Source organism: Apis laboriosa, unplaced genomic scaffold (assembly GCF_014066325.1).
Source record: "Apis laboriosa isolate Shangri-la unplaced genomic scaffold, ASM1406632v1 scaffold9_cov152, whole genome shotgun sequence".
NCBI classification, from domain to species: domain Eukaryota; kingdom Metazoa; phylum Arthropoda; class Insecta; order Hymenoptera; family Apidae; genus Apis; species Apis laboriosa.
The window spans coordinates 2715997-2740740 of NW_025224966.1; the positions used below are offsets into that span (position 1 = coordinate 2715997).

General features: G+C 45.7%; 1 protein-coding gene across 6 annotated transcripts in view; it reads left to right on the plus strand.

Moving 5' to 3' along the window:
* Positions 1-24744, plus strand: part of LOC122720037 (neuropilin and tolloid-like protein 2) — a 75724-nt gene that overhangs the window by 44900 nt on the left and 6080 nt on the right. For 4 of the 6 annotated variants that reach the window (XM_043946441.1, XM_043946443.1, XM_043946445.1 and 1 more), the window contains 6 exons: positions 2527-3011; positions 3493-3718; positions 14543-14806; positions 17286-17446; positions 17918-18167; positions 20278-20393. In XM_043946441.1, coding sequence (XP_043802376.1) covers positions 2527-3011; positions 3493-3718; positions 14543-14806; positions 17286-17446; positions 17918-18167; positions 20278-20393 — 1502 coding nt within the window. Of the gene's footprint in view, positions 1-2526; positions 3012-3492; positions 3719-14542; positions 14807-17285; positions 17447-17917; positions 18168-20277; positions 20394-24744 lie in introns of those variants that run through there. The other 2 variants (XM_043946444.1, XM_043946446.1) reach the window with 2 other exon arrangements.

Sequence of the window (24744 nt, forward strand, 5' to 3'; positions counted from 1 at the left end):
CCAATTCTCGGAACAATGTTATAGAATTGTCACTTGATGGATCAAGAACGGTATTAGTAACAATAATATATGAGTATATATGAGTATAGGAAGAATTAGAAGGCATATTGAAACAAACTTACGCTCGATTAAAAGATGTATTATTTTTAAATTTTTTCCACGTCTTAGAAATCTGATTCCCTAAACACTTTTCTTTCGTAGGCTCGCTCTTCGACTCACAAACATTCGTACGATATTCGATGCGATTCTCATATTAGCGATATTAGAATCCCAACTCGTCTACGATAAAAGGGCGCGGTTATTTCACACATCCGTGGGAACTGGATTGATCAAGTACTAAAAGATGAAAATGTTGGCGTTTAGCGGGAAATCCACCCGCCAGTGGAACAATTTCCTGGTCGGGGATGGAGAAAAAAACACGCGGTGATCACGTAGGAAGCACGAGAGAAAGAGATGAAAAGCAGAGAGGAAGAAGAAGCACGCTCGTAAACAACGTGGTAAAACCCTGAGGCGCGCGGAAGAAGAGGGATAATGCCGAGTCGTTCTTCCTCGAGGCATAGCGATGGAAGACGAAACGTGCTTTTAAAGCCGAGACATTAAACGGAAGAGAAAAAAGAAGAAGAAGAAGAAGAAGAGGCGGCAAAAGGAGAGGGGAAAAAGGTAAACTGCAAGCGAAAAGATCGGATTTACGTGGCCAACGTGGCAAGATATACATCTTCTGGCTTTTGCGCGAGGAAATCAACCACGGAAACGCTTCAACCGCGCCAGAACTCCTCGAGATCCCCTGGAAAACGTCGCGTTTCCAACCATAAACCAGAGTTGAGTGGTAACTTCAATAAAAAAAAAAAAAAAAAAAGAAAGAAAAAGAAAGAAAGCTTAGATCTTTACGAGAGTAGTGCGTAATTGAAATTGCACGATACACGAATGAATTTCGAAAATTATTATCTTCTTTTTCAGAGAAATTGAGCAAATTTGCTTAAAAATTGTCACGTAATAAATTATTATAGATAATAACGAGTTCGAAACGACAAAGTGACGAACGATGGTTGGATATCGGGAAAAGGGCTGGAAAAAAGCAACTTTTCCATTTTCGTTTTTCTATACCGGTTCCGAGTTTCGTGTTTCATCCTTCAACTATGAACACAGAAGAATGAATTGAACGTCGGATCGTCGGACGCGTTGAAGCGATAGCACGAGTAACAAACGTCGAGCAAACGAATGGTGGACGAGTATGAAAACGTCCGCGTTCGAGTTATAACGTTTTCTCCTTGAAATGCAAAGGGGAGGGGGATGGAGAAAGAAATGGCCGGTCGGAGACACTCACCGTTATCTCGCTCGTGTGCTAATGTTTGCTAATCAAATTTGCAAGTTCCACGAGCAGCTCGGTTCGGGGATGCGAGTTCATTCATACGGCATTTCGTGGGGAAAGAGTGCGTCCATAAATGATGCAAATTGATGGTCTGGCCGCGAAAGAAGATGACATATGGCCAGTACGGTTAATGAAATTCAGAACGTTCCATTTTTCGAATATTTTATCGTCCCCTTTCTCAAATGAATCATCGAGCGCCAACTCGATGCTCGCGATTACGACATTATCCCCTAAAATTAAAAATCCAGTCCGCATCAAGCTATACAACTTTTACGAGTTATTTTCGAGCAGAAAATAGCTCGATAGTTTAAATTTAATTTTCAAAAAACGTTTTCGGCGAATACGTTTCAACGCGAGGAGAATATTTCGAGGGAAAAAAAAAGAAAAAAAAATAAATAAAACTCGCGCGAAAATCTTTGAAATTTCCGCGTTAAAATATCGATACGAAAGAGACCGGTTTATTTTTTTCCTCCCCCTTTTTGTCGAGGAGCTCGAATCGTTTCGACGTGACCCATTCAACGATTTCGCAATTTCGCTAGACGAGAATGAATTCGAGGGGAGGGGAGGGTTGCCACCATCGATGGTGGTGGCCTTTCGAGAAAACCGGGCACGCAAAGTCCGTGACAAATCCAGTTACGTATCGAGCGGAATTCGACTTCGTTTGTGCGTCGGCCGATGTCAAATCCAGATCCAGATTTCAAAGTGGCGCTGCGTTGCCGCCACTTTGAAAATAAAAAAAGCTCAAACCCTCGCTCCAGGAGAGATCGTTCGAATTTTTCCCAAAACTTCTCTCCCACCCATTTTTCTTCCCCTTGGAAACTAATTTCCAACCGTATTATTTCGCGATCCCCATTCATCCTCCATTCCTCCCGTCCCTTCTCCCTCTGCGTCTTCTCACGCGCGAGAAGTCCTAACTTGGCAGAATGTAATTTTCCAAGAATTAAGGTCGACGTTGCGGACGTCGAGGCACCCCACCCGGGTAGTTAACCCAGGCAAGTCGAGAAGAGATATTTAAATTTCTCGTACGTACGAAAAAATTCGGGAGGCCTGAATCAGATTACTCTCGATCGATATTCGAGGCGGATATTCGTTAAGAAAATACGTACGAAATAAATATACGGGATCCAGGTAACAAGGTTTGGTCGTTAATGTTTCAGTGACTGGGGCGGCCGCGGAAGCCACGCGCGAGGAGGAGTCACTGTGGGACGCGCACGAGGCGAGGAAGGGAGGCCGAACGACCTTTGCATGGTCCTCCACCACGGAGGAAAGCACAACCGGGGAAACGAAATCCATGGGAAAGTTTGACCGGACGACAACTTCCAGCCACGCGGATACCTCCGATTCCCAGGAAACAGGGACGCAGGGGTTGACAAAGGCAAACGCCACCGCGAGCCCCGACAGGGAGGAAGGGGAGGAGAGGATAGAAATGCGGGGGAACGCGGGGACCACGTTGGCAACGTTGAGGGAGAACGACACGGGGAAGGTGAAGACGTCGAATGGTCGATACTCGACCGTGGCTTCGAACAGCGTGGACGAGACAGGGCGAAGGATAAATCCGCCCGGCAGCGAGACGTTCGTCCAGACGACGGCGAGACGACCGAGCTTCGACAAGAGCGTCGTTTTCACCAGAAATTTCGACAACGTAAGTCGGTGCCACGTTTCTTAACCTTTCGCCTTCTCCGATCCTCTGGTTCGCGGGATGATGGAGATGGATACGATGACGCGGCGATCCATCGAGCACGGTTTGTTCGTTGTTGGGAAAAAGCGTGGCACGTACATGGTTTTTATCAAGACGGGAGTTTTTATCAAGTAACGTACGTTTCCGTATGCATGACCAATAATTTCGGCGGCAGGTCGATAACTATAATTAATTAACGCTATCACGATACCGGTTACCCAAAGCGTCGTTGCCCCGTTATATAATTAACGACCTGACACCTGAGGATTAGACGAGGATTATTGCTTATCGATCGTGTAAATTTTCGATCCTGTCGCGATTTAAATTGGCCCGTATCTTAAACCCTCGCCTTCCTGGTCCGCGATTCAAAAGAAAGAACGAAAGAATATCGGCCCGTTTAACCGCGGCACGGCTAAACTGTCACGTAACTTTGAAATATGTGCAGATAGTGGCGACGAAGAAAACCAAGTTATCCAAGAATCCTTGGAAAAATCAGAGGAACGCCGATACGAAACCGTACAACGTGAACGACGTTATACGCCGGCAAATGAGGCACGTGCCGGACGTGTGCGACAAATTCACCGTCGGCGACGAGTCGAAACGGGAATTTTACAGCCCCAACTACCCGGACAACTACCCCAACCTTACCGACTGCACCAAGGTATTGAAAGGTGAGTAAACACGTTCCCTTCTTCGCCCGTCATCCGACTCGATTCGACACGAAAAATCGAACGTGTTACACCGACATAAAATTTCGACATTTACGAGGCATGAACTTATTCTCCGCCCTCGATTATTCCCGATTTATTCTCGTGTATCGAGTGGCACGTCTACGCGTCACGTTACACGAAACGGATGAAACGTTAGAGGATCGACTCCCCCGTTTATCGCTCTAACTCGAGGGATTAACTCGAGTCTTGGTCTCGACTTAACTGTCGAAGTTGGGCTGCTTGACAATTCGCTCGTTTCGCGTGTATAAGTCGGTCGTGGCGGCCGACACACCCCCGGTTACGGAGCAAACTTGGAAAATGGGAGAGGCGGAGGACCAACACGGCTGTGATTGATACACTCTGGTGGTTTCCCTCGCCCGACGAGGAGAGAGACTAAATTTCCTCCCTCCCTCTCGTCGTCGATGCAGTCGAGGGAAGAAGAAGCGCTTCGATTCTTTTTTTTTCTCTTCCTTTCTTTCTTCCTTCCTTTCTTTTTCCCATCCCTTTCAATTCGATCGAACGTCGTCGAATCGAACGAAACACCGAATTCGTAATAAACGTTGCCTGGATGGGCGGGGGAGGAGGGAGAGAACTAGCGCCGCTACGAGAATTAATAGCGTCGGCCACTAGACGCGGTCTGTATCGTCGCGACCGATCGCTCGTAAAGGAAATGCATTACGATTCGCGACGGGCAAACAACCGCCGCGCCACTTTTAACCCGGCTTTTCGACGCGATATGCCGCCCTCCTTCTTCCACCCTTTTCCCATTTTTCCGACCAACGTGGGAAGAGTAATTGCGTAAAACGATCCAGCGGCGAATGCGGGTCGGAATAATAAATCATGGACAGAAAGGGGGGAGGAGAGGGGTCCAAGTTTCGATAACGAATCGATAAATCTTGGAATATATATATATATATACTCGATGTATCCATTTTCGCGAAAATATTTCTCTCGTCGTGAACGCTACGCTAACGTCGTAGCGCAACACGCTAAAGATTCTTTTGAATATTTTTTCGAACGTTCGTCGCCCCCTCCCTCCCCTTTTTTTTGTTTTTCTCAAAGTTCCCTAAAGAACGCTTTCTATTTATATTTACGATTCCGTTAAGAATCACGAAGCGAGGGCGTTGTTTCTTCTTTCCATTCGTGATAATTCGGATAGGATAAAGAGAGAGAGAGAAAGATTATTCGCGTTCGAGAAACGGTCGTTCGAAATGCGGCGTTGGATCGGGCAAACGAGGGCAGCTGGGTCGTGTTCGAAATTGAGTCAGGGTCGGCGAGGCTCGGACCGTCGGTACACGCCGAATCTTCTTCTCGTGTACCGAAATAGTATCCGCCGCGATTTCTGGTCCTCGGCCGAGTTTTGGAAACGATAGGCTCGTCCCGCGCCTCTCCTCGAATCGCGGAATCGTAAAATTCCTGCCCGCCCTCCTCGGGATAAAATAAATACGAAACGTTATAAATCATTTATAAAGCGAGTTGCTCGCGAGCCGTGGTGAATAAATTCATATTGAACCGCTTGTAAATCACGCGCAGCCGGATATCGCGCTACCGAACACCGATGCGTGCCTTATTTCCTTTCTGCCCGTTTAACGTGCAACATCCCCGTATTGGATTCTCGGATTTACATGGAGGCGGTTCGTCATGGATTACGCTTCGCGATATATCACGCGTGTACAACGCGTTATAGAAGACGCGGGGCGAATACGTTTTCGCGATAATAATATTCTTTTCACGGACACCGCCGCGATTCCTCGTCCACCCACCGTTAGATAAGGAAACTAAGCTAGAAATTATCTCCTATTAACGCCCTCCCTCGCCAAGAGATTATAGAATGGGGGGTGATAAAAGGAAACGATCTCCAATTTCGTTACCGCTTAAACGACACGAATATTCCTGAGAACTGTACACCGGAATACGTAATTTCTAGCGGCGCGACACGACTGCCAGATTTCGTTTCTCGAAGCGGATAGATTGGACGGATGGAGAATTGTGAAGAGAATACTTGGAAAAGGCAAAGGAAAGGATGGAATTGGGATGGCGCGCAAGGTGGATCCTAACTGTTCGCTGAACCAGCGGTACGCCACACCTGCCACTCCATTGATCGTGAAGTGATTACGATATATTAAGCGCCTTGCGCAAATTACAACACCCAATTATCCGAACATCGATATTGGATCTGGTAGGGATTTGGGAAGTCTCGCTGGTAAACTGGCGCAATTCTCGAGTCGCATAAATCGTCCAACGTTAAGCGGCCGTTGAATCGCGAGCTAAATCTCTTCTCTTTCTCTCCCCGTCCATTTCGAATTCAAGAGAGCAATCGTTGTTATTTCAAGCACTGTTCTCACTTCTCGCCTCATCGTTTTCCATTTCTTACGTTTCTTATCGAGAGAGAGAGAGAGGAAGAGACTCTCGTTAGAAAGTTCTCGACACACGGCGACGATTCGTGGAAACTTTTGGAGGATCTCGTCGAGCGGAGCAAAGGTCAATGTTCCAATTTCGGGGTTCGAAACTTTAATTGGAACGATTCGAACTTCTCCTCCGTGTCGCGATGCGCAAACACGAGAGATTCGCGCGAAAGACGGGAGATCCATCCGACCGCGATTCGATGGACGAATCGAGTGAAAAGATCGCTCGGATAACGGCCGACGCACGGTCGGAATTGGAATCCTCTGTGCATCCGCGGTGCCGCCTCGAATTTACATCGATCCCATTTCGGAAAACGCACGGTTAATCTCGAGAGGATGGGATGCATGGGTTACCGAACGCACAGCTTATTTGTTCCATACGAACATCGTACAAATTTCACGCTCGTTCACAGATCATCTCCAGACGAAGTAAATTTGGAGAAACATATCGACGATGTTCGAACGCATCTCGATCCCGTATACTTTCTGATTCTCTCAGCTTCTGATTCTATCAGCTTAACATCATCGAGTGGAATCTCGAACACAGCGAATACTACACGTAATCCAGTCCCCTGGTATTTTATCGATATCTTACGTTGCTAAATCATTACGGGAGGATACAGCACATTCGAATAAAGCACCAGATCCGGAATGGAAAAGTTATCCCGGCGCGATGAGATACACCGAGAATCGTCCCCTCGGGTTTTTTGTTGGGAGAAGATCGGTCGACTGTAAACTAAAGATTTCGCTGGTATTCAGTTGCGCGAATAGGAATAGGGGGTGAGGAAACTGGGGCGAAAATCGAGTCAATGGATCGGCACCGCTATATATAACGCGCGATACCCTCCTCCTCTTCTTTGATTCTTTCTTCTCTCCGGCGATTCTCTCCGTAGGGGGGTGGGAAGAGAAGGGGAAGAGGGAGGAGCGCAAACGGGCCAAGTAGCCCTTCCGGTGTACCCGGGGGATCGGAAGGATCCGTCCTAATTGCACGGATGAAACCGTTTTAATTGCTCGGTCGTGAACACGATAACGCGGTTACACCGGTTCATCATTATGAAATGTGGGACACTTTTAAGCAGGTGGAGCCACTCAGCCACGTTAATGAGATCACAGTCGGTTGGAGACCGAATAAGCGTTCGCCGTGCGATCGAACTTCTTCGAGGTTCGGATATATAACGAAGAACTCAGGTGTGGGAACAGCAGTTCGTTAAACGGGTACGCTTCATCTCCCTCGAGAAGAGGGCGGGTCCAAACGACGCAACTTCCTTTCTAATTAATCCGAATAACCGTCCTCCCCTCTCTCTCTATAAACGGTGGTCCAATTCGAAAAATTATTGGCGCGATCGTTGACGCTGCTCGTATCGATCCTTCGATCGACGAGATCCTCGATAACTCGAGGAGGAGCGAATAACGAATAAGAGGGAACTCGCAGGAAAGGTAAGCAAGAGGGAGAAATCGTTGGGAACGAATAAAGTTTCGAAAGATCCTTGGACGAACTCGTTGGAGGAGTAAGAGGGAAGCCACAAGACGCAACAAGACGACGCTGTTGTCTCGATACTCGCTCGTTACTTCCCTCTTCCTGTCTCGTTACCTTCAACCACCGATTCAAGACCGCCAACGCAAGACAATTTAAAGCGCGTCATCGTCGTCGCTTTTTCTTACCTCTGCCAAGTTTCGCGTTTCGCGTCGCAACAGACCGCAATAAAAACTTTTCCCACCCCGCCGCGTTACATCGAAACATCGTACGTTTGTCTTCTTCGCCGTTTATATATCGCCATTATCGCCGTTTCCCACGTTGCACGGGATCGGGATCGTGGAGACGAAAAAATACGACCTGGCTACTCGATGGCAAAGCTTATATATATATATATATATATACTTTCTTATACTCCCCACAAATCGCGTGGGGAGGGTGGAAAAAGAGGATGGCGGGAGTAGCAAGTTGTTAGAAACGGGAGAAGAAAGGATCCGTGGAAGCTCGGAGGATGGAAGGAAGTCGTGGCCAAGTTCCAAAGTGGACGAGCAAATCGAGTTATCGACCACTCAGCGAGGTAAGGGAGCATCAAAGAACCGTTTAATGCGATCCCACGTAAATCAAGGGCGACCGCCCCTCTGCCGTCTCCGCGTTTCGTGGAACATCGAAATACTCTAAGGCGAGGGGAATCTCTGCAAGGGAAGCCATTAATTGCGGCAAGACGCTGCGCTTGTCCTTGAACCAAAATGGCGTTAAAGACCACCCACAACCGTCCTTTCCCAATCCATCGATCAATTTTCCTCTTCCGGCATTTCCTCTTCCTTGCCTCCTCTCGACGGACCGGTTCAGTTAGTTAAAATCGATCGATAATCTTTGCTGCAACGGTGTGAAAAATCAGGTCGAAGAGAAATAGATTAAGTAACCAAGATATCGTTCCGATTTTTAATCGGTGGAACATGGTTGCAATTACTTCGGTTCTCGAATTCAATGGGGGAGTAAATTCATTGGGGGAGTTAACTATGATAAAGTCGGCTGGTGGTTAATCCCTTCTCGCGGCCGGTTCGTCCTCCATTGTCTTCCATGACGAGTGGCGTCGTCGAACGCGCCTCCAGCAGCAATGAATCACGTGACCGGAGATCTCGGCCGAGCGACCGTTTAAGCGCGTGCTACTAACAACGAAGCGCATCTGTATGTAATCCCCGTCCATCCTGTCCTGTGCGTCAGCTTATGACGGAACGACACTGCGTTCCACTTGGCTACGACCAACATCGTCTTCGACGTATTGATCCGCCGTTAATCCCGTTTCTAAACGTTGAACGAGGATCGAGCCACGAGCCTCTCGAAAGCCAAGCCGAGTGAATTATTACCCTCTTCGAAGAAACGCGTGCGCTCGATTTCTCCACGACCGTCTCCCGCCTCGATTGAAATTGCCTTTGATTCTCGCATAACTCGCGCGTAATGCGTCGATCCATACCGCGATACTTTCGAATTACCACTTTGCCAAACATACGAAAAAAAAGATCTTTGGAACGAATCCAAAGGAGGGAACCGCGGGCGAGGTTTGGTATTCGAATTGCATCGGAGGAGTTGCTCTTCCCAGATTAGCGTCGATCGAGCACACTCTTGTCCCGGAGAGCGGCAGACTCTCCCTTTCGCTGTCGCTTCTTAACCGCGTGTCTTCGAAAAATGTACTCGGGATGGATCGATTATGGGCCACGTTCATGGTCATCCTCTTTGCGCCTTGAGTGCTCGTTAAATGTTCTCACTCAACGGGATACGACTCGATGCGAATGTAAAGGAAGCTGGTCCGCTCCTATTTCCCAAACTCGTATCCTCCCTTAAGCCGCCTAATGCCATGTAAAATATAGCCACCCCCTTCCCGAGCCACCCTTTTTCCGGTGTAAAATATCGTCGTCCTACGTTTTACCATCCGCTGTAACTACCGCGTGGGATCCAATTCGTTATTTTTCCTTCCTTTAATGAAAATCGTAAAAATGTTTCGCACTTTTTATCGCGGGACGATCACGATCCGATCCTTTTTATACCGACTTTTTATATCCGCCTCCCCTCGATATATAATAACGTTTTCGCTTTACTTTTTACACCCCGGCCAAACACGAACCCTTCTCTAATCCATTTTTTCGTCGCTCGATATTAGTCGTCACATCGGGAAAAACGATTCCTCGTAAACAACCAATCTATTATCCCCTTTGTCGGCTCGATGGCTCGTCGTCTAAAAGTTAGACGGGTTATCCGAATATGTACCAACGGTGTATTATATATTTGAATAGGGTGTTATAAATCATCCAGTCTTCGAAAGAAAAGAGAAAAAAATAAAGGGGGAAACGAAACACGAAACACTTTTCCGGAAAGTTAACAAAAAGCAAACTTGGATATTCTCTTGAAGATTTTGTTCTTGGCTTTGTTATTTCGTATAAAGGAAAATTGGAGTAGAAGAAAATAGGATAAAGTTTGCTCGTTTTCGGCAAATGGAACGAAAGCGAAACAACAGGGTGGAAATTCATTTATATATCCGTCATTAAATCGTTAGCCGGATATTTTGGCGAAAGGTCGTCACGGTGTATAATTTCATCGTTTCAACAGCAGAAATTGTTTTTATCCGCGACGAATTGGAATTTAATTGAAACGAACGATATCCACGGCGCGGAAATGGGCACGATAGGCCGTCGATAAAATAATTAGGGCGAAAATCTGGGAAAAGAGATCGTTCCCAAATCCCCCAAGGATTAAGCCGATTTTCACGTCATAAATTTCCCATTACCCTCGAATAAAGAGGGACCTCTGCACCGGCACTCGAATTGAAGAATAACCGGGACGCGTTGCGTCGCGAACAGTGAAGGCAATTAACGTCGAAATCAATTGGCAACACTGTTTTTGAACACGGTGTGCGTACATTTCCAAACGATCCTACAATCTGGCGTTTATTCGTAAAATTTACACGTAAAATTCTACTTTTAACGAAATAGTCTCGTTTCCGCTTAAAACTTCGCACCGTGAAATCGAAATCCAACGTAACGTTTTATTATAGTCGTATACAGTTATAGGAATAAAGATACGCGGCATAAATGGAATAAAATAAAAAAATTCGTGTTTTTTCCCTTTCTTTTTTCCCCTTTCCGAATTAGCAAAACATCTTGTTTACTTTCATTTCATAAAACTTACGCGATATAAAACAGCGCTACGTTTTTATCCACCATAGGAAAAGTTGGTAAATATTTGCGGCCGGTGCACGAGTTGGGAACGTGTATCCGATTCGAGGAAAGAAGGAAACAACGTTTGACGAGTTTTTTCAGACGAGACGTGTAGATAATTCAACTGGTAGGAGGAAATCGTGCGAGGTGTACCTTTTACCGTTGAAAAATTCTTAATGGAAAATTCGAACGATCCATCCGTGGGAAACACGGATCGTTAGAGGACGAAAAACATCTCTTTGTTTCTTTCTCCTTTTTTTTCGTGAAAACGAGCGAAACTTACTTACAAAAGATGCTTACTCCGATTAATATCTTCTGAAACTCGTCTTCCAAATCTTTCCGTTTCGCGTTAAATAAAAAAAAAAAGCTACCCTCTTACGAAGAGGGTTAAATTAAATTTGAACGATCAGTTATCAAATATTCAAAAAACACCTTCGAAATATTTTTTTCGCGGAAGACGTCTCTTATTTTTATCCATATCTTTTCCAATACGTATCCATCCTCGTGGATGAAAATCCACGCTTCGTAGTTACCGATCAATTCCTCGCAATCCCCTCCGAATCGAATCCTGACCACGTTCGAATCTAGAAATCACTTTCGACTCTTCGGGGAATCACGGTGGAAGATGCGCGAGAAATACAAAAATTCGTATAGATCCGAAACGACATTGGCTAAATTTCAACAGGATTATGAGGGAAGGGAAGGAAGGAAGGGAAGAAATTGGAAATCCAAGGAAAATGACAAATGAATTCCCGAGGGGGGATAGATCTGGTAAAATTTCAAGGTTGGACGATGATACATTCCGTCGTGGCCATTCCTCGAATTTCATGATCAAAAGGGAACTGTTAAAAGCGTCCGTCCCCCGCGACGCGTGCACAACTCGTCAAAGTTGAGATATCGATAACCATGGTGGAAAGTTTGAACCTTGCGTACGCCTTGTTTGGTGAAATTTCTGAATCCATGGTTTCGTAAATAATAAGGTTTTGTTATTCGCCGATGGAGAGGGAGGGGTAAGCTCTATATCGATAGAAATTCGCGAGTACACGAGCATCTCTGTTACAAGTGGCGTAAAGTTGGAGACGTAAGTTTACGCGGTGAAACTTATCTCTTGAATAGGGATGGAAATTACGCGAGAAGGAAAGGGCGCGGACGAGTTTATAAATAAATCTCTGGCGGGTGAATAATAACGGCGGATTGCGAAACATCCCCTTTGAGAATGGTCCTTAATTTCCACGATGATGATTAGAAGCGGAAGGTGATACAATCGAGAGATAATGAAGCGTGAAAGTAAGGAAGGGGGAGGGAGGGGTGCTTTGGAAAATCTCCCCTCTCGCGAAAAATGCGATCGATCGGTATTCCGTTGCGAACTGCGGTATTTCCATGCGAAAGCGGACGAGATTCCCGCCGCTTTAGAGTTTCCTCCCTTCTCTTCGAGAAAATAGTCGCGACGCAGACCTTTCTTTTCTTTCCCCCTTTTCCTTCTTTTCCCTCCTCTCCTTCCTTCCCCTCCTCCTTCACCGCCCGACGCTTTTTATCGTTTCTTTCCTTTTCCCCCCGCGGTTTCGAAGAAAGCGATTCAAGCCATTCAAGTAAGAGGGACGCTCGTTGCTCGATGGGAGAACTCGCGACACTTTTGCGTACGATTTCATTCTCGAAGAGGATGGACACTGGAGGGAATCGTGAATGGCGATTTACGACGGATTTTCCTCGCCTCGGAAAATATTGCGCCCATTTCCTTCGCACGAAAACGGAAGAGGGGGGAGGGACGCGCGTGGGTCGATCAAACGCGCGGATGACGGCCAGAATTTTCATTCATACCGCGGTTCATAAATATCCATCGTGCGAGTCACGATTCGCAGAGAATGATTCGCATCGCGGCGATGGATCCCTCCTCGATACGCCAATATGTACGCAACATTCTAACATTTTTATCATCGACGGGTATCTCGGAATCGTCCTGCGCATGGAGGATGACCGCTAAATAACTCAGGATCGTGTCTTATCTGGATCAACCGGACGATTTATCACGCTCGTCTCGAGCGAGCAACAATTCGTTCGACACACGTGCGCGCGGTATTATTAATGGAAATCGTTGGCTCGCCTCTAATCGCCACGAAAATAAACGACTATTCTATTTCTTCGCGCGAACCTCCTTCTCCTCCTCCAGAAGAACGAAACGCGCGTCCTTCGTAAACGATCGTGCAATTCTCGCCCGATAATTTCCTCCCTGTCGCGATCCCTTCCGTATAAATTCCCCCCTCGAACGCCTCCCCTCTCGAATGGCAACACGAACGAGATATATTCATACTCGCAAACGCCAAATATTTATGATCGAGCCGCGTATCCATCTATCTTCCTCTTCCTCCCCCTCCTCTTATCCGCGTCCCTCTTTTATTTCATCCATCTCCAGAGTTACGAGATACGAATCGTGATACGATAACGTTGAAAGCCTGGTTTCGAGGCTTGGAAACAATTTCGCGCGGCGGTGCAAACGCGAGTTTCATTTCCGCGCGTTCCATTTACATTTTTGTTACGTTGTAAACGTTGAAATAATCGTATATGCGCGAGCAACCAAAGAGAGAGAGAGAGAGAGAGAGAGACAGCTGGTCGCTGGATAATTAGTCGATAGAGCGATTACGAAGCTTTGGCAAATGGAGCGAAAACGCGAAAACTGGGCATTTGGGAACCGCAGGATTCAGCTCGTTGGTGTAAAGACAAAGTGAATCCTAACGATCGATTCGCGGTAAATAATTTCCGGATAATCTTGGTACGTGCCAGGAGGACGAGAACCGCATTTGCATTCCAACGACTTCATTACCGGCCGTATCGCCTATCGCCGGCGGAATTTACGCCGGCGGCCGCCATTTCGGTAGGACAGAAGAAGCAGTCTCGTTTTGTAAGTCGCGAGGGGGAGGAATTCGGATCTTCGAGATCGCGTTACAACGGGGGAAGGGGGAAGGGAAGGGGGCATAGATCCCAATTTATCGTATGGAAAACTCGTATACAACCGATTGGACGAACTCGTCGGGCATTAAAGATCGCATTTGTCGAAGAATGGAGGAAGCTGGTATGGATAATCGCGTTACGAAGACGATAAGCTTCGACAACAGAATTTTCCGCGCCGTTGCCCTTTTAACGATCGATCAATCGTTCCCACGTTCGAATTTACGTCTCGACGAACGATTCGCTCTGCTCGTCGGATAAAAAAGCCCGCGGAAAAGTACGATCCATCCTCCGAATTATCCACTCCTCGGAGCGGAACGAANAAAAAAAGAAGAAGAATCGCGTGACGAATACCTCGAATAATTTGGTCGGACGCCAGAGCGGCATCCGTCGCTAACGATATTAAAATATTTATATGGCCAAGCCGACCAATCAACTAGATTAGTGCGGGGAATTCGAACAATAACGCTTTATCTCTCGATCGTTTCTCCGAAAACTAGATCGTTAATCCGAAACTATCCCTGAATAAAACTGTCGATAAAAATAGAGAGAGAGAGAGAGAGAGAGAGGGAGAGAAAGAGGCATCGATGCGATACAGAGAGAATAAAGAGATGACACGTATTTTTTTTTTTTTTTTTTTTTTTTTTGCGGAACAAATTACGAACGGACGAAGAAGAAGAATGACTCCATTTCCCACGATCGCATCGGCTACGATTTCTAACGACAATGTTGACTCTTTCCTCCGTTTCAGCCGAGAAAGGGATGCTGCTGAGGCTCGACTTTCGGGACGAGTTCAAGCTCGAGGATAGTACCGACTGCCGTTACGATTATCTCGAGGTACGTGACGGCCAGCACGGGTACGCCAATCTCCTCGGCAACTTCTGCGGCACGAATTTCCCCCCCGAGATCACGTCCAAGACGAGGTATCTTTGGCTACGATTCCACAGTGACGAGAGCATCGAGGGAAAGGGGTTCAGGGCCGTTTGGAGTATGATACCAAGGCAAACCAATATACGTAAGTCTCACGATCCGTTCCAACCCCCTCCGTCACGGCCTTGTCATTCCGTCATTGCGAGATTTTCTTAGCCGAGCGAGTAACGAGGCCGGGAGAATCCCGCTGAAAATTTGCCACCCCACCCCGTGATAATAATTCACCAGGCGACGCGATTGAATCGGCGAATAATTTCCAACTCCGGGGAGCGGGGATTATTTCGTAGATTGAGAGAGGATTTCTACTTGCGCGTCACGTGTCGATAGGGTTAGGACCTTCGTTAATCAGGAGACAGATAGGATGGATGTATTTCTGTATATGTGTTTCGTTCGCGCGATCGAAAGTGATCAGCGTGACAGGGGATGCATCCATTTTTCAAATTCAATTCTTATAATTAAAATTACGTTTAATTATATTTTTGTTTATATTTCCGTATCATCGATCGATTTCAACTTTGTTTCTTTTCTTTCCTCTTTTATTTCGATATAATTTTCGCGTGATGAAAAACATGTATATTGCGAAGAATATCGTAGAATATGTACGTAAAGAGCATCGATAATAATCGTAATAAGACGTATATATATATATATACGTCCCTGCTGCAGAACCGAGACCGATGAATAATCATGATTCAGCTTTAATGAAGGTTCTAGCGTAAATTTCACGCGAAATTTCGGTTATTTATCGAGGAAACGCAAAACATTTTATGTGACTTTGATTTTAATTCTAATTTGTTCCGGGGCAATGCTGTAAAGTGAAAAGTTTTTGATTTGTAAGTCCATTATACGCGAAACGACTGTACAGTCGCAACGTGTCAACGTTTTATATAACGGGCAAAAAACCGTAAAGAATCCGAGCGTAAAATAAACCGTTTTGTCGTTCAATATTTCGGCCGGGGGAAATATTAGAGAGGTATTTTCCGCGTTGATAAATTCCACGCTTCCGCGAAAGTCGGCGGGAAGGGAGGAACGAGTGGGAATTTATATACCGCGGCAAAAATCGTTGTTCATTCATCGAAAACAAACGTTACTGGCGAGCCGCGGCACTCAGATTAGAATACTCGTTCGGACATTAGCCCCGGCGACATCGACCAACCAATTGGGAAGCTTCCAATCCAACGGATTTCCCCGGCCACCCAACTTCTGTCTCTGAGGGGGAAAAAAAATTTTCTCTCTCTCTCTCTCTCTCTCTCTCTCAATTTCGCCGACGATAAATTCTACATTCGCGGATATTCGCGTATGGAAAAAAAAAAATATTCTATAAATAATTTCAATATTAATATCTGTCACCGTGCAGAGATATTACCACTATTTGAATAATTTCTCGGCAATTTGCGAAAAATTACATTGGAAATATTTCGAGTTGAGAGAAAAATCGCGAGAAATAATTATTCGTAATGGAACGGGATTCGAAAGTATTGTGAAAAGTATGCTGTAAAGTGAAAATGACAAAAATATGCGCGTCAAGTATTAATTTGTAATTCGTAATTATATGCGAATTTTTACATTCAAAGTTTCGAACTCGATACAAATTCTTTGCAACATCTACAAACTACGAATCATCGCGAGAAAATGATGATCCGTAACTCGAAACTCGGTCAATCCCACGATAAATATAAATATAAATATCGTGCAAAAATGATTGTTCAATTTCCAGATGGTACGTAATCTCTTAACTTAACTCAATGTGGGACGATTCCTCGTTACATTTGATTTTTCGCCTATACGAAACAACGATAACCACGATTTCACGGCGGTCGAATAAACCGGATTGGCAGGAACACGGCGTCTCGTACACTTCATTATTTCCCCGCATTTGCGCGCATCCGACGCGATAAATGCCGTTTGAGCATTCGAGTATTGCTCTTAACACGCCCCAAAACGCGTCGCTTTCGAGAATCGTTCCCGAAAATCGGTTCCCTAACGAGGGATTAAAATAGCGGCGCGTCGGTATCGTTGGATTCGAGAGAGGAAATTAATCAGATGCCGAGAGAGGGGGGGGGGAGGACTGGGGTTGAATCTTTCCGCGCGTTTCAATAACTCTCCCTCCTCGGTGTCCATTGTGCACCGATGCTCGCCAATTTCATAACGCCAATTCGAAACGGGGGACGGGAAGGGGAAAATTAATTATCTCTTAAACAATGGCCCCGCGGATTTTTCTCTCCTTTTTTTTTTTTCTTTTTTTGTTGATTATTCCACAATCGGCGTTTTTTCCCTTCTCTTTTTTCCTCTCCCCCCTTTTTTTCTTTCTTTTTTTTTTTTTTCTTTTTTTCCCCCTCGCCAACGGTGCTCGCTTCGTAGAGGAACGAGGAACGGAACAGGATTCTCTTCGATGAGGAGGGAGCTCATCGACGAGCTCTCGTTCAAGCTTCACCCCGTAAATGAGCGGATCGCACTTTATCCTATACGGGAAATGAAACGTGGCGCGCGAGTTTTTAAATAGGCGCGAATAAATATCCGATATACAGATATACGGAGAATGTAGCGTAATGTTGTTGTAATAGAGGCGGGAGTGCCACCAGAGCTGGAGGATTGCGTAAGGGACGTGAGCGGCGTGCAAGCGATCATTAGCAGCGAGGACGTGATAGAGAGGAAGATGCTATGCGAGAAGGAAGGCATCCCTCTCGATTGCTTGTGGAACATCACGGTCAAAGAAGGATGGAAGGTAAAAAAAAAAAATTTAATCATCCTTCTCTCTCCCCGCGAACGCCATTTCATCATCGTGTTCCATTTCCTCTCCTCGTTCCGCGATGACAACTACTACTCGATCACGAGCTCAGTTGAAGAGAGAGGGAGAGAGAGAGAGAGAGAGAGAGAATGAAATAACAGGTGCGAATATATACGGAATGGAATACTTTATGGAGTCGAAAATACTCGATGACATCCTTTGTCGCGCATCCTTTGATCCCTTAATTTGTACCGTTTCTTTCCGGTCAAACGGGAAATCCTGGGCCCGTCACAAGAATGCCAGTAATTACGACACACTCTCTCTCTCTCTCTCTCTCTCTCCCTCCTTCGTGAAACGCACCTCGTCCAATCGCGAGAGAATCCTTTGAGTTTTTTGATTCGTCGATCGGGACAGCGATCGGGAGAAGTGGCGTTTATCGGAACACGGGGACACGCGTACAACTTTCAGATTCAGCTGACGTTCTCGGATCCCTTCAAACTGCAACGACCGAACGAGTGCGACGCCAACTTCGTGGACGTGTTCAAAGAACGCACTGACATGTCCTCGAGAGAGAAGAATTTCTGCGGAAGTATCGCCGACACCGTCCTCATCGGGGCCAATATCGCCTTTGTCAGGTTTTACACGGAGCCTAAAGCGTTGAACAGCAGCTTCGAGGCCGTGATGACAGCGCTCAGGGACAGAGATTCCGGAGACAAACGTGAGTTTCTCCATTAATTGTTCATCCGTTGTCCGCGATAGCTTTTATCTCATCGTAATAATCGCGTCCACGGATATATTATATTTCGCGGAGCGAGGGCCGTTCTCACCCTACGTTCATCGCCGATTAATCATTCTCAGAGCTACGCGGCCCGCTAAACATTGCCTTTCAATTTTCTCCTTCAATTCGATTCAACGATAACTCGAGTAGTATCTTAACGCGGAAATTTCACCTGAAATTAATTTCATATTCAAAATGGAACAACGAAAACGTAATTAGTCCAACTTCCAACTTGTGCTTTTATTATTAATTTCCAACGTGCGTAAATTACGCGTATCCTTGCAACGTAACCAACAAACAGTTTTGCAAAAATTCAGCACGCCTCCTTAAAGCTTGCATCGATCCGTAGTGTAGTCCAACGTAGTTGGATAATTAAGACGTTGTAATTAATTACGTTCGAAATGGCGGCGCGCGTATCGTATCGCGTCGAGCGGCATGACTTTCGCTTACACATCGAGAGAGAACGTATAAATTACGCGAGAATATCGCGGGAGAACGGGACGTACGAGATACACGTTTGAACGAAATGCAAGATTTATTTATTCGTTCAATAAATTTATTAATTGATTAATTAGCGAAATCGTTGACGAATTAATCCGGGAGAATTATTGAAACTTAGCCGCGAAGGTGGAAGGGAAATGAAACAGGGATAAATCAATTATATCTCTCGACAACGATCTCCCTCGCGATAATAGAATATACGTGCTAATAATCGGGATTTTACGCGCGTATCGCGAACAAGAAAGTTTAATATTCATTATAACCGTATGCCGTGCGGAGTATTGCGCGGAGATCTTTGTTCGCGGCACGCAAGTAATTCCCGATGTTAAGTTTCATTAAATTTAACACCCGTGTTCCTCGTTTGCTAGTACAACGTTCGTGTTCACGGAATAGGGAGATACGGTCTAATGGAAATTTATAAATTAACATCGTCGCTCGCGTGTTTTATATACATTTAAATAAATAAACGACGGTGAAAGGGTATGCATAATGCAAAGAAGCAAAAAGCAATTAGATGATTAGTCTAATCGAACGTGAAACAAAAAGAGAGGGGAGGAAAAAAAAGTCATTCCATCGCCATTGTTGATTCAATCGTGAAATATTAACAACGCGAACTCCATTAACCGAAGTGACTCGGTAACCAGTAATTATTAACAAAACGAAAAATCGATATGCCAGTGGTGGAACAACAATGGCAAATTGGAAAGTGGAATATCTCACGGTTGGATGGAGAATGCGATATATATATATATGTATATATTTCACTCGAACACGAGATCGACGGAAACAATGAAAATTTTCTTACGTTCTGATATCGTCAAACAACGCTCCCCCCCCCCCCGCGGCATATTTCGAATAGTTCTCTTTTCGCCGGCTGGATGGAAGAATATATATTAAATTTTCCCTCGGGCTCGAAAACCGCGGGGTCGTAACGAAATATGGTTAAAATTATATCTAGAGCGACGCGTCTAGAGGGACGAAAGGGATGCGGAAAAAAAAAAAAAAAAGAAAGAAAAAAGACAACGCAACGCGTTTACCTCCGTTATTCGCGTCGGATTCGAAGGCGAAAGAAAACGAGCAAACAGGACGAACGCCCGGGGCCAATAATTACAAGTGATATCGATAAAAACGAGTTTATCGGTTTAACCGGTTCATATCGGGGGAGAGGGAATAATCGAGCGTGAAAGGATTCGATTTTCGAAATTAATGTAATGTGGTAATGTCGTGGTTGAATGGCAAATGGAGCGAGCCGGGCAACGAATGCAGATACCAGGCTCTCTCTTTGCACCTGCCACCCCCCCGGCTACGACTAATATCTCTACGAGTGATTTGACCGCGGATTCGGTGCGAATTTCCATCCCCTTTCCCCTATTCTTATCTCTCGTAACGATAAAATTTCGAACGAAAATTTTTCTTATCGAATCGAGAGGTTCTCGAACGACGAAACTCTTTCTATAATTATTTTTTCCTTCGTTCCTCTTATCGTTCCTGCCTCTTCGAATTCAACGTTTAAAGAAAAAGAAAAAAATTAATTTTTCGTTCGTTTCAGCTTGCCTCGATAACGAATTCTACTGCGAGGACGCGACTTGCATCGCCGCGGAATTGCAATGCAACGGCAGGGTGAATTGCCGCTTCCGATGGGACGAAGAGGATCAATCTTGCAACGTGAGCAAACGTTATATCTAGAGTAAATTCAATGGCGATCCTTCTTACCGTCGTTAAACATTTTCGTGCTCGAATTACGCTCCCAACTCCTCTCTTTTTCTCCCTTATCTCCACCAACTCTTATCTACGCCACTATTATTTTCTCCTCCGGTGAAACGTTGTTTATGCAAGGGCAGTCGACGCTTTTCGCGTTATCGAGGGTGGGGGAGAAGGAGGTAGCAGGAAAAGTTGAGCGCAATTTTGTTTTATATATGTCAACGTGAAACGGGCAACTTCAAAGATCTCGAGCAACTTTAAGGAACCGTAGCGAAGGGACGGCGAAGTGGGTCTTTAATAAGATCTCTTCTTTTGTCATTGTACTGTTGCGACTAAGCAGACCCATTCGAAAGCACCTCCATTGTGCTACAGCGAGCCGGTCTACTTTAGAGAAGGGCCGGAATGCTCGTATACATTGCAATGGAAAATTCCTTGGCCTTACGTACGCATGTAACGCGTTATCAAGGATCGCACAATGCGATCGTTCGATGAACAATCGTTTAACAGCGATTATTCCTGGGAAAATGTGAAATTATCCACCTCCTCCTCGGTATTACTTCTCTAAAATTAATTAATCAAATATTGCGCGTAAACATGGTTTCGCATCTGGAGCAACTGGATAATTCGAAACAATTTTCGTTCCCATTGCGATCACTGGCAATTGAAAAGAATTTGCAGAAATTTTCACTGACGTTACACGGAGATTTCGAATTAAGTTCCACGGGAGTTGTTACCTCTTCGCGTATATCCAGTGCGTACAACTCTAACGAAGTCTTAATATTCTCCCCCTGTCTTTTCCCCCCTGCCTCTCTGACCGCGTGCTCGGTAGTTAATTAATTTATTCAAGGCTGCCTTTGCTCGAGCCGGTAACTCCACTCCCACCTGCGGACACAGCTTCGCGATACGCGCACCGTCGCAATCGTCCCTCTCCAAAGGAGGAGGGGGAGGGGCGTATCCGGTTCCGGGGAGAGGTGTAAAATAGTATGCGCTTTTGGCAAACTGCCGAAACAACAAGCTATCTCCGAAACGACGCCGCTGTGCCATCGACGGGATATTAATCCAGAGGCAAATAATGCGCTATCGTTCGATCGTCCTCCGTTTTCTCTTCCCCTCTTTGACTTTGGCATCCGATACGCGAATCGTCGGGCGCAACCCCTTCGATCGATACGATAAGAGTTCGTCCTTGCATCGTTTGATCGATGCCCCCCCCCCCCCGTGGATCGTCCTCACCGATCGATATCAATCCATCGTTATCATCGGTATCGTTTCGAAAACGTCGTTTCCACGATGAGAAACGATCGTTTTCAACGATGGAACATCGACTTGGTTGCAAGAAGCGAGAAGAGATCGAATGGCTCGTTAAAATCGAATAAGGATGATTCCTCTTGCTCCCACGCGAAAAGTCAAAGATCGAGGTGGAAGATGGACGCGGATAAAGTTGGTCGACGGGTAAGGTGAAAAAGGAAAAGGCTGTCCGTTTAAGGGGAGGGAGAGAAAGGGGGTCCCGGTTTGAGGTCACTTGTTCCGTAATATTCATCGGATTCAGAAGATGGTGAACTTCTTGTCCCTGGGAGGCGGCCCGCGTTAAAAAGGTTATCCCCTTGAAAGATGGCCGTACGTGGGGGGATTCCTTTGTGCCCGTACGATTTATCGGGAACGCGGGCGTACAACAAAGCCTCCTCTTCTTCTATTTCACCGGTGTGCACGAACAAGAGAATCCATTTCTATTTTACCCGGAAACTTGACGAGCGTGAAAAGCCACGATATAAACAACTCGCCCCCGCCTCCCAACCAGGCTCTGGCCGCGTTCCACCATTTTTTTTTTTTTTCTACACGTGGCTTTCGTCGTCGTCCACGATGCAAATGTTTTTTAATGCACACGATCGTTTTTTTTTCCTTTTTTTTGACGTGACATTTTCCTTACTATTCGTTCATTCGTGGAAAACGTTTCGAAAGCGTTCGTCGATTTCGCGCGCACGCCCCCAACCCGCCGCCAATAATCCACCATTCCTGATTTCTAATTCCGTTTCTAATTCCACCCGTTCCAAAACCGACATAATAGAGCGAAACGCGTTCGATTCACCGAGCCGGTTCGATTCACCGAACCGGTGAATATCAACAAGAATCATCATCCACCACCGTATCGATAACTCTATCGAACTTGGACCGTATTACATTCGCTGTGGGGAGATCGACACGTTTACAATCTTTCCTGTTGCTCCTTCACCCTCGATATTTCCTGGCCACCTGACAGTGCGGAAGCCGGACCGTGACGGAACGACGTAAAAAAGGAATGATTTCCCTTCCCTTCCGCGATCTGTTTAATCTTTCAGAGGGTGCGCGGAGAATTACGCCAACGACCGAGATATTTTTTTTACGGGGCAAAGATAAGAAACTCGGAACGGATGGTCGGGCAGGGCTGTAATATTTCTCGGATTGTGAGTCGTGCAAAGGGGAATATCGGGAATTGGACGTGACGCCGCGACAAGTGTCGGAAATTAAAGGGATCTTTAACTTCGAGGTGGTAAAAAAAATAACACGTTGATATTCTGATCGAAAGAATCATTCGAAGGATAATTTTACGTTTGAGATACTCGAAGAGAGTAGAAAATGAAAAATCGTCTTCCCTTCGTGTTTACGAAGCAATGTTCCCTTTCTCTCTCCCTCTCTATCTAATCATTTCGTTACCATTATTCCCTACCTTATTCCTATCCCAGGACGTCCACCCTGTCTCACGACCGCAATAAAGCACGACGAGATTATACGGGACGATAGCGGGTCCGTTCGCATGGGAACGCGGCCACGAAATTGAAGGAACAGAACGCGGGACGAAATCGTGATGAATGTAACATGGTAATCGTCCCGTCCAATTTTTATCTCTCTCGAACGGAAAGTGCATCGTTTAACGCTTCCCGGTATAAATGCTAATGGAAGAGGAAAAACAAATAACGTGAAAAGAAGAGCAAGAAGACGAAGGAGGTAAAAAAATAAATAAAAAAAGAAGATTGGAAACGTCGCTACCAAGCGTAGTTCCCTCGCGCGTTATTAAACTGCGTGCACGCGATTAGGTAAATGAAAGGCAGCCGAGGTGGAAGGAAATTTTGCATGATTGGCTCGGCCAAGGAGTTTAAGAAGAAAATTCGACGGATCGAGGATTGATAGTCGGGAACCTCCTCCCTTCCCCTCCTCCCACATCACACTGATTAACTTTCGTTTCAAGTATCAATCTTGAAGATTCAATTGCACGCGACTCGAACGAACGAAATAAGTCGCGTTTGATTCTTTTTCCGGTTCGATTGGCTTCCTCTTCATTTATATCCATCGAGCCTGTTCGCTTTAAGATATCGATCCCCGAGCTACTAGCCATGCCGTCGAGATATTCTATGATAATTACCGCCGTAAGAATGTTCTTTAATTATCGGTATTTTCCTCGATCCTATCCTTACCCTTCGGGCAACGTGGGGAAATCGGGAACATAACGAAATTATCATCCTCGCCGCGCATTCGTTACTTCCTCCCCTCCCTCCGTTAATGAGAAGTTCTTCAGCATTTTTTGCGATCGCGACTAATTATTATTCCTTGCTTTCCCTCCCGAAAGAAGCGAATCCTCGGCCGGACTTGTCATTAATTTGAACGCGAATCCAGCGATCTCCAGCGATCTCCAGGGTCAAGGAACGAAGGGGGAGGGAAACGAACGCCAGAGGATTCTCGTCCTGGAGTTAAAGGGGATGTTTGATAAAATCGCGAACGAGCAAGATACGAATTGTGACTAGGTGATAATGAGGGTGTTGTTCGATGTTCGGGGTAATATTGTTGAATAATAATGAAAATACTGTCACGTTACGTTAATTTTTAAGATTAGATTCGGCGGCAAGTCATCATGGATTTGACAACGAAATAAAATTTCCGCGCCGAAATTCTCTCGTTGCTCGGCGGATTATTACGCGAAATAAAATGCAGATGCGAAACGGAGGGAGGGGGGAAAGAAGAAGGAGGAGGAGTAATGGAAACGGACATATTCGACTGACAGTTTGAAATTCTTTCATCGCGGAATACGATATACTTGGAAATACACGATGGAATTACGAAGAGAAGAAATTTCAGACGAGGAAGAAGAGGAGCGAAGCGTAACGGCACGAGTTACGAAATTTTGCCAAAAAGCAAAATTTTTCTCGATGTATCTATGTAGCCGCTCTCGATGTAGAAATAAATATCGAAACAATGGAAACTAGCGGGATACCGTTTCCAGGTCGGGATAAATCCCTGCTCGATACCTGAGGAAAGCATCAAAAGTGTCTCTCGTCACGAATGCAGC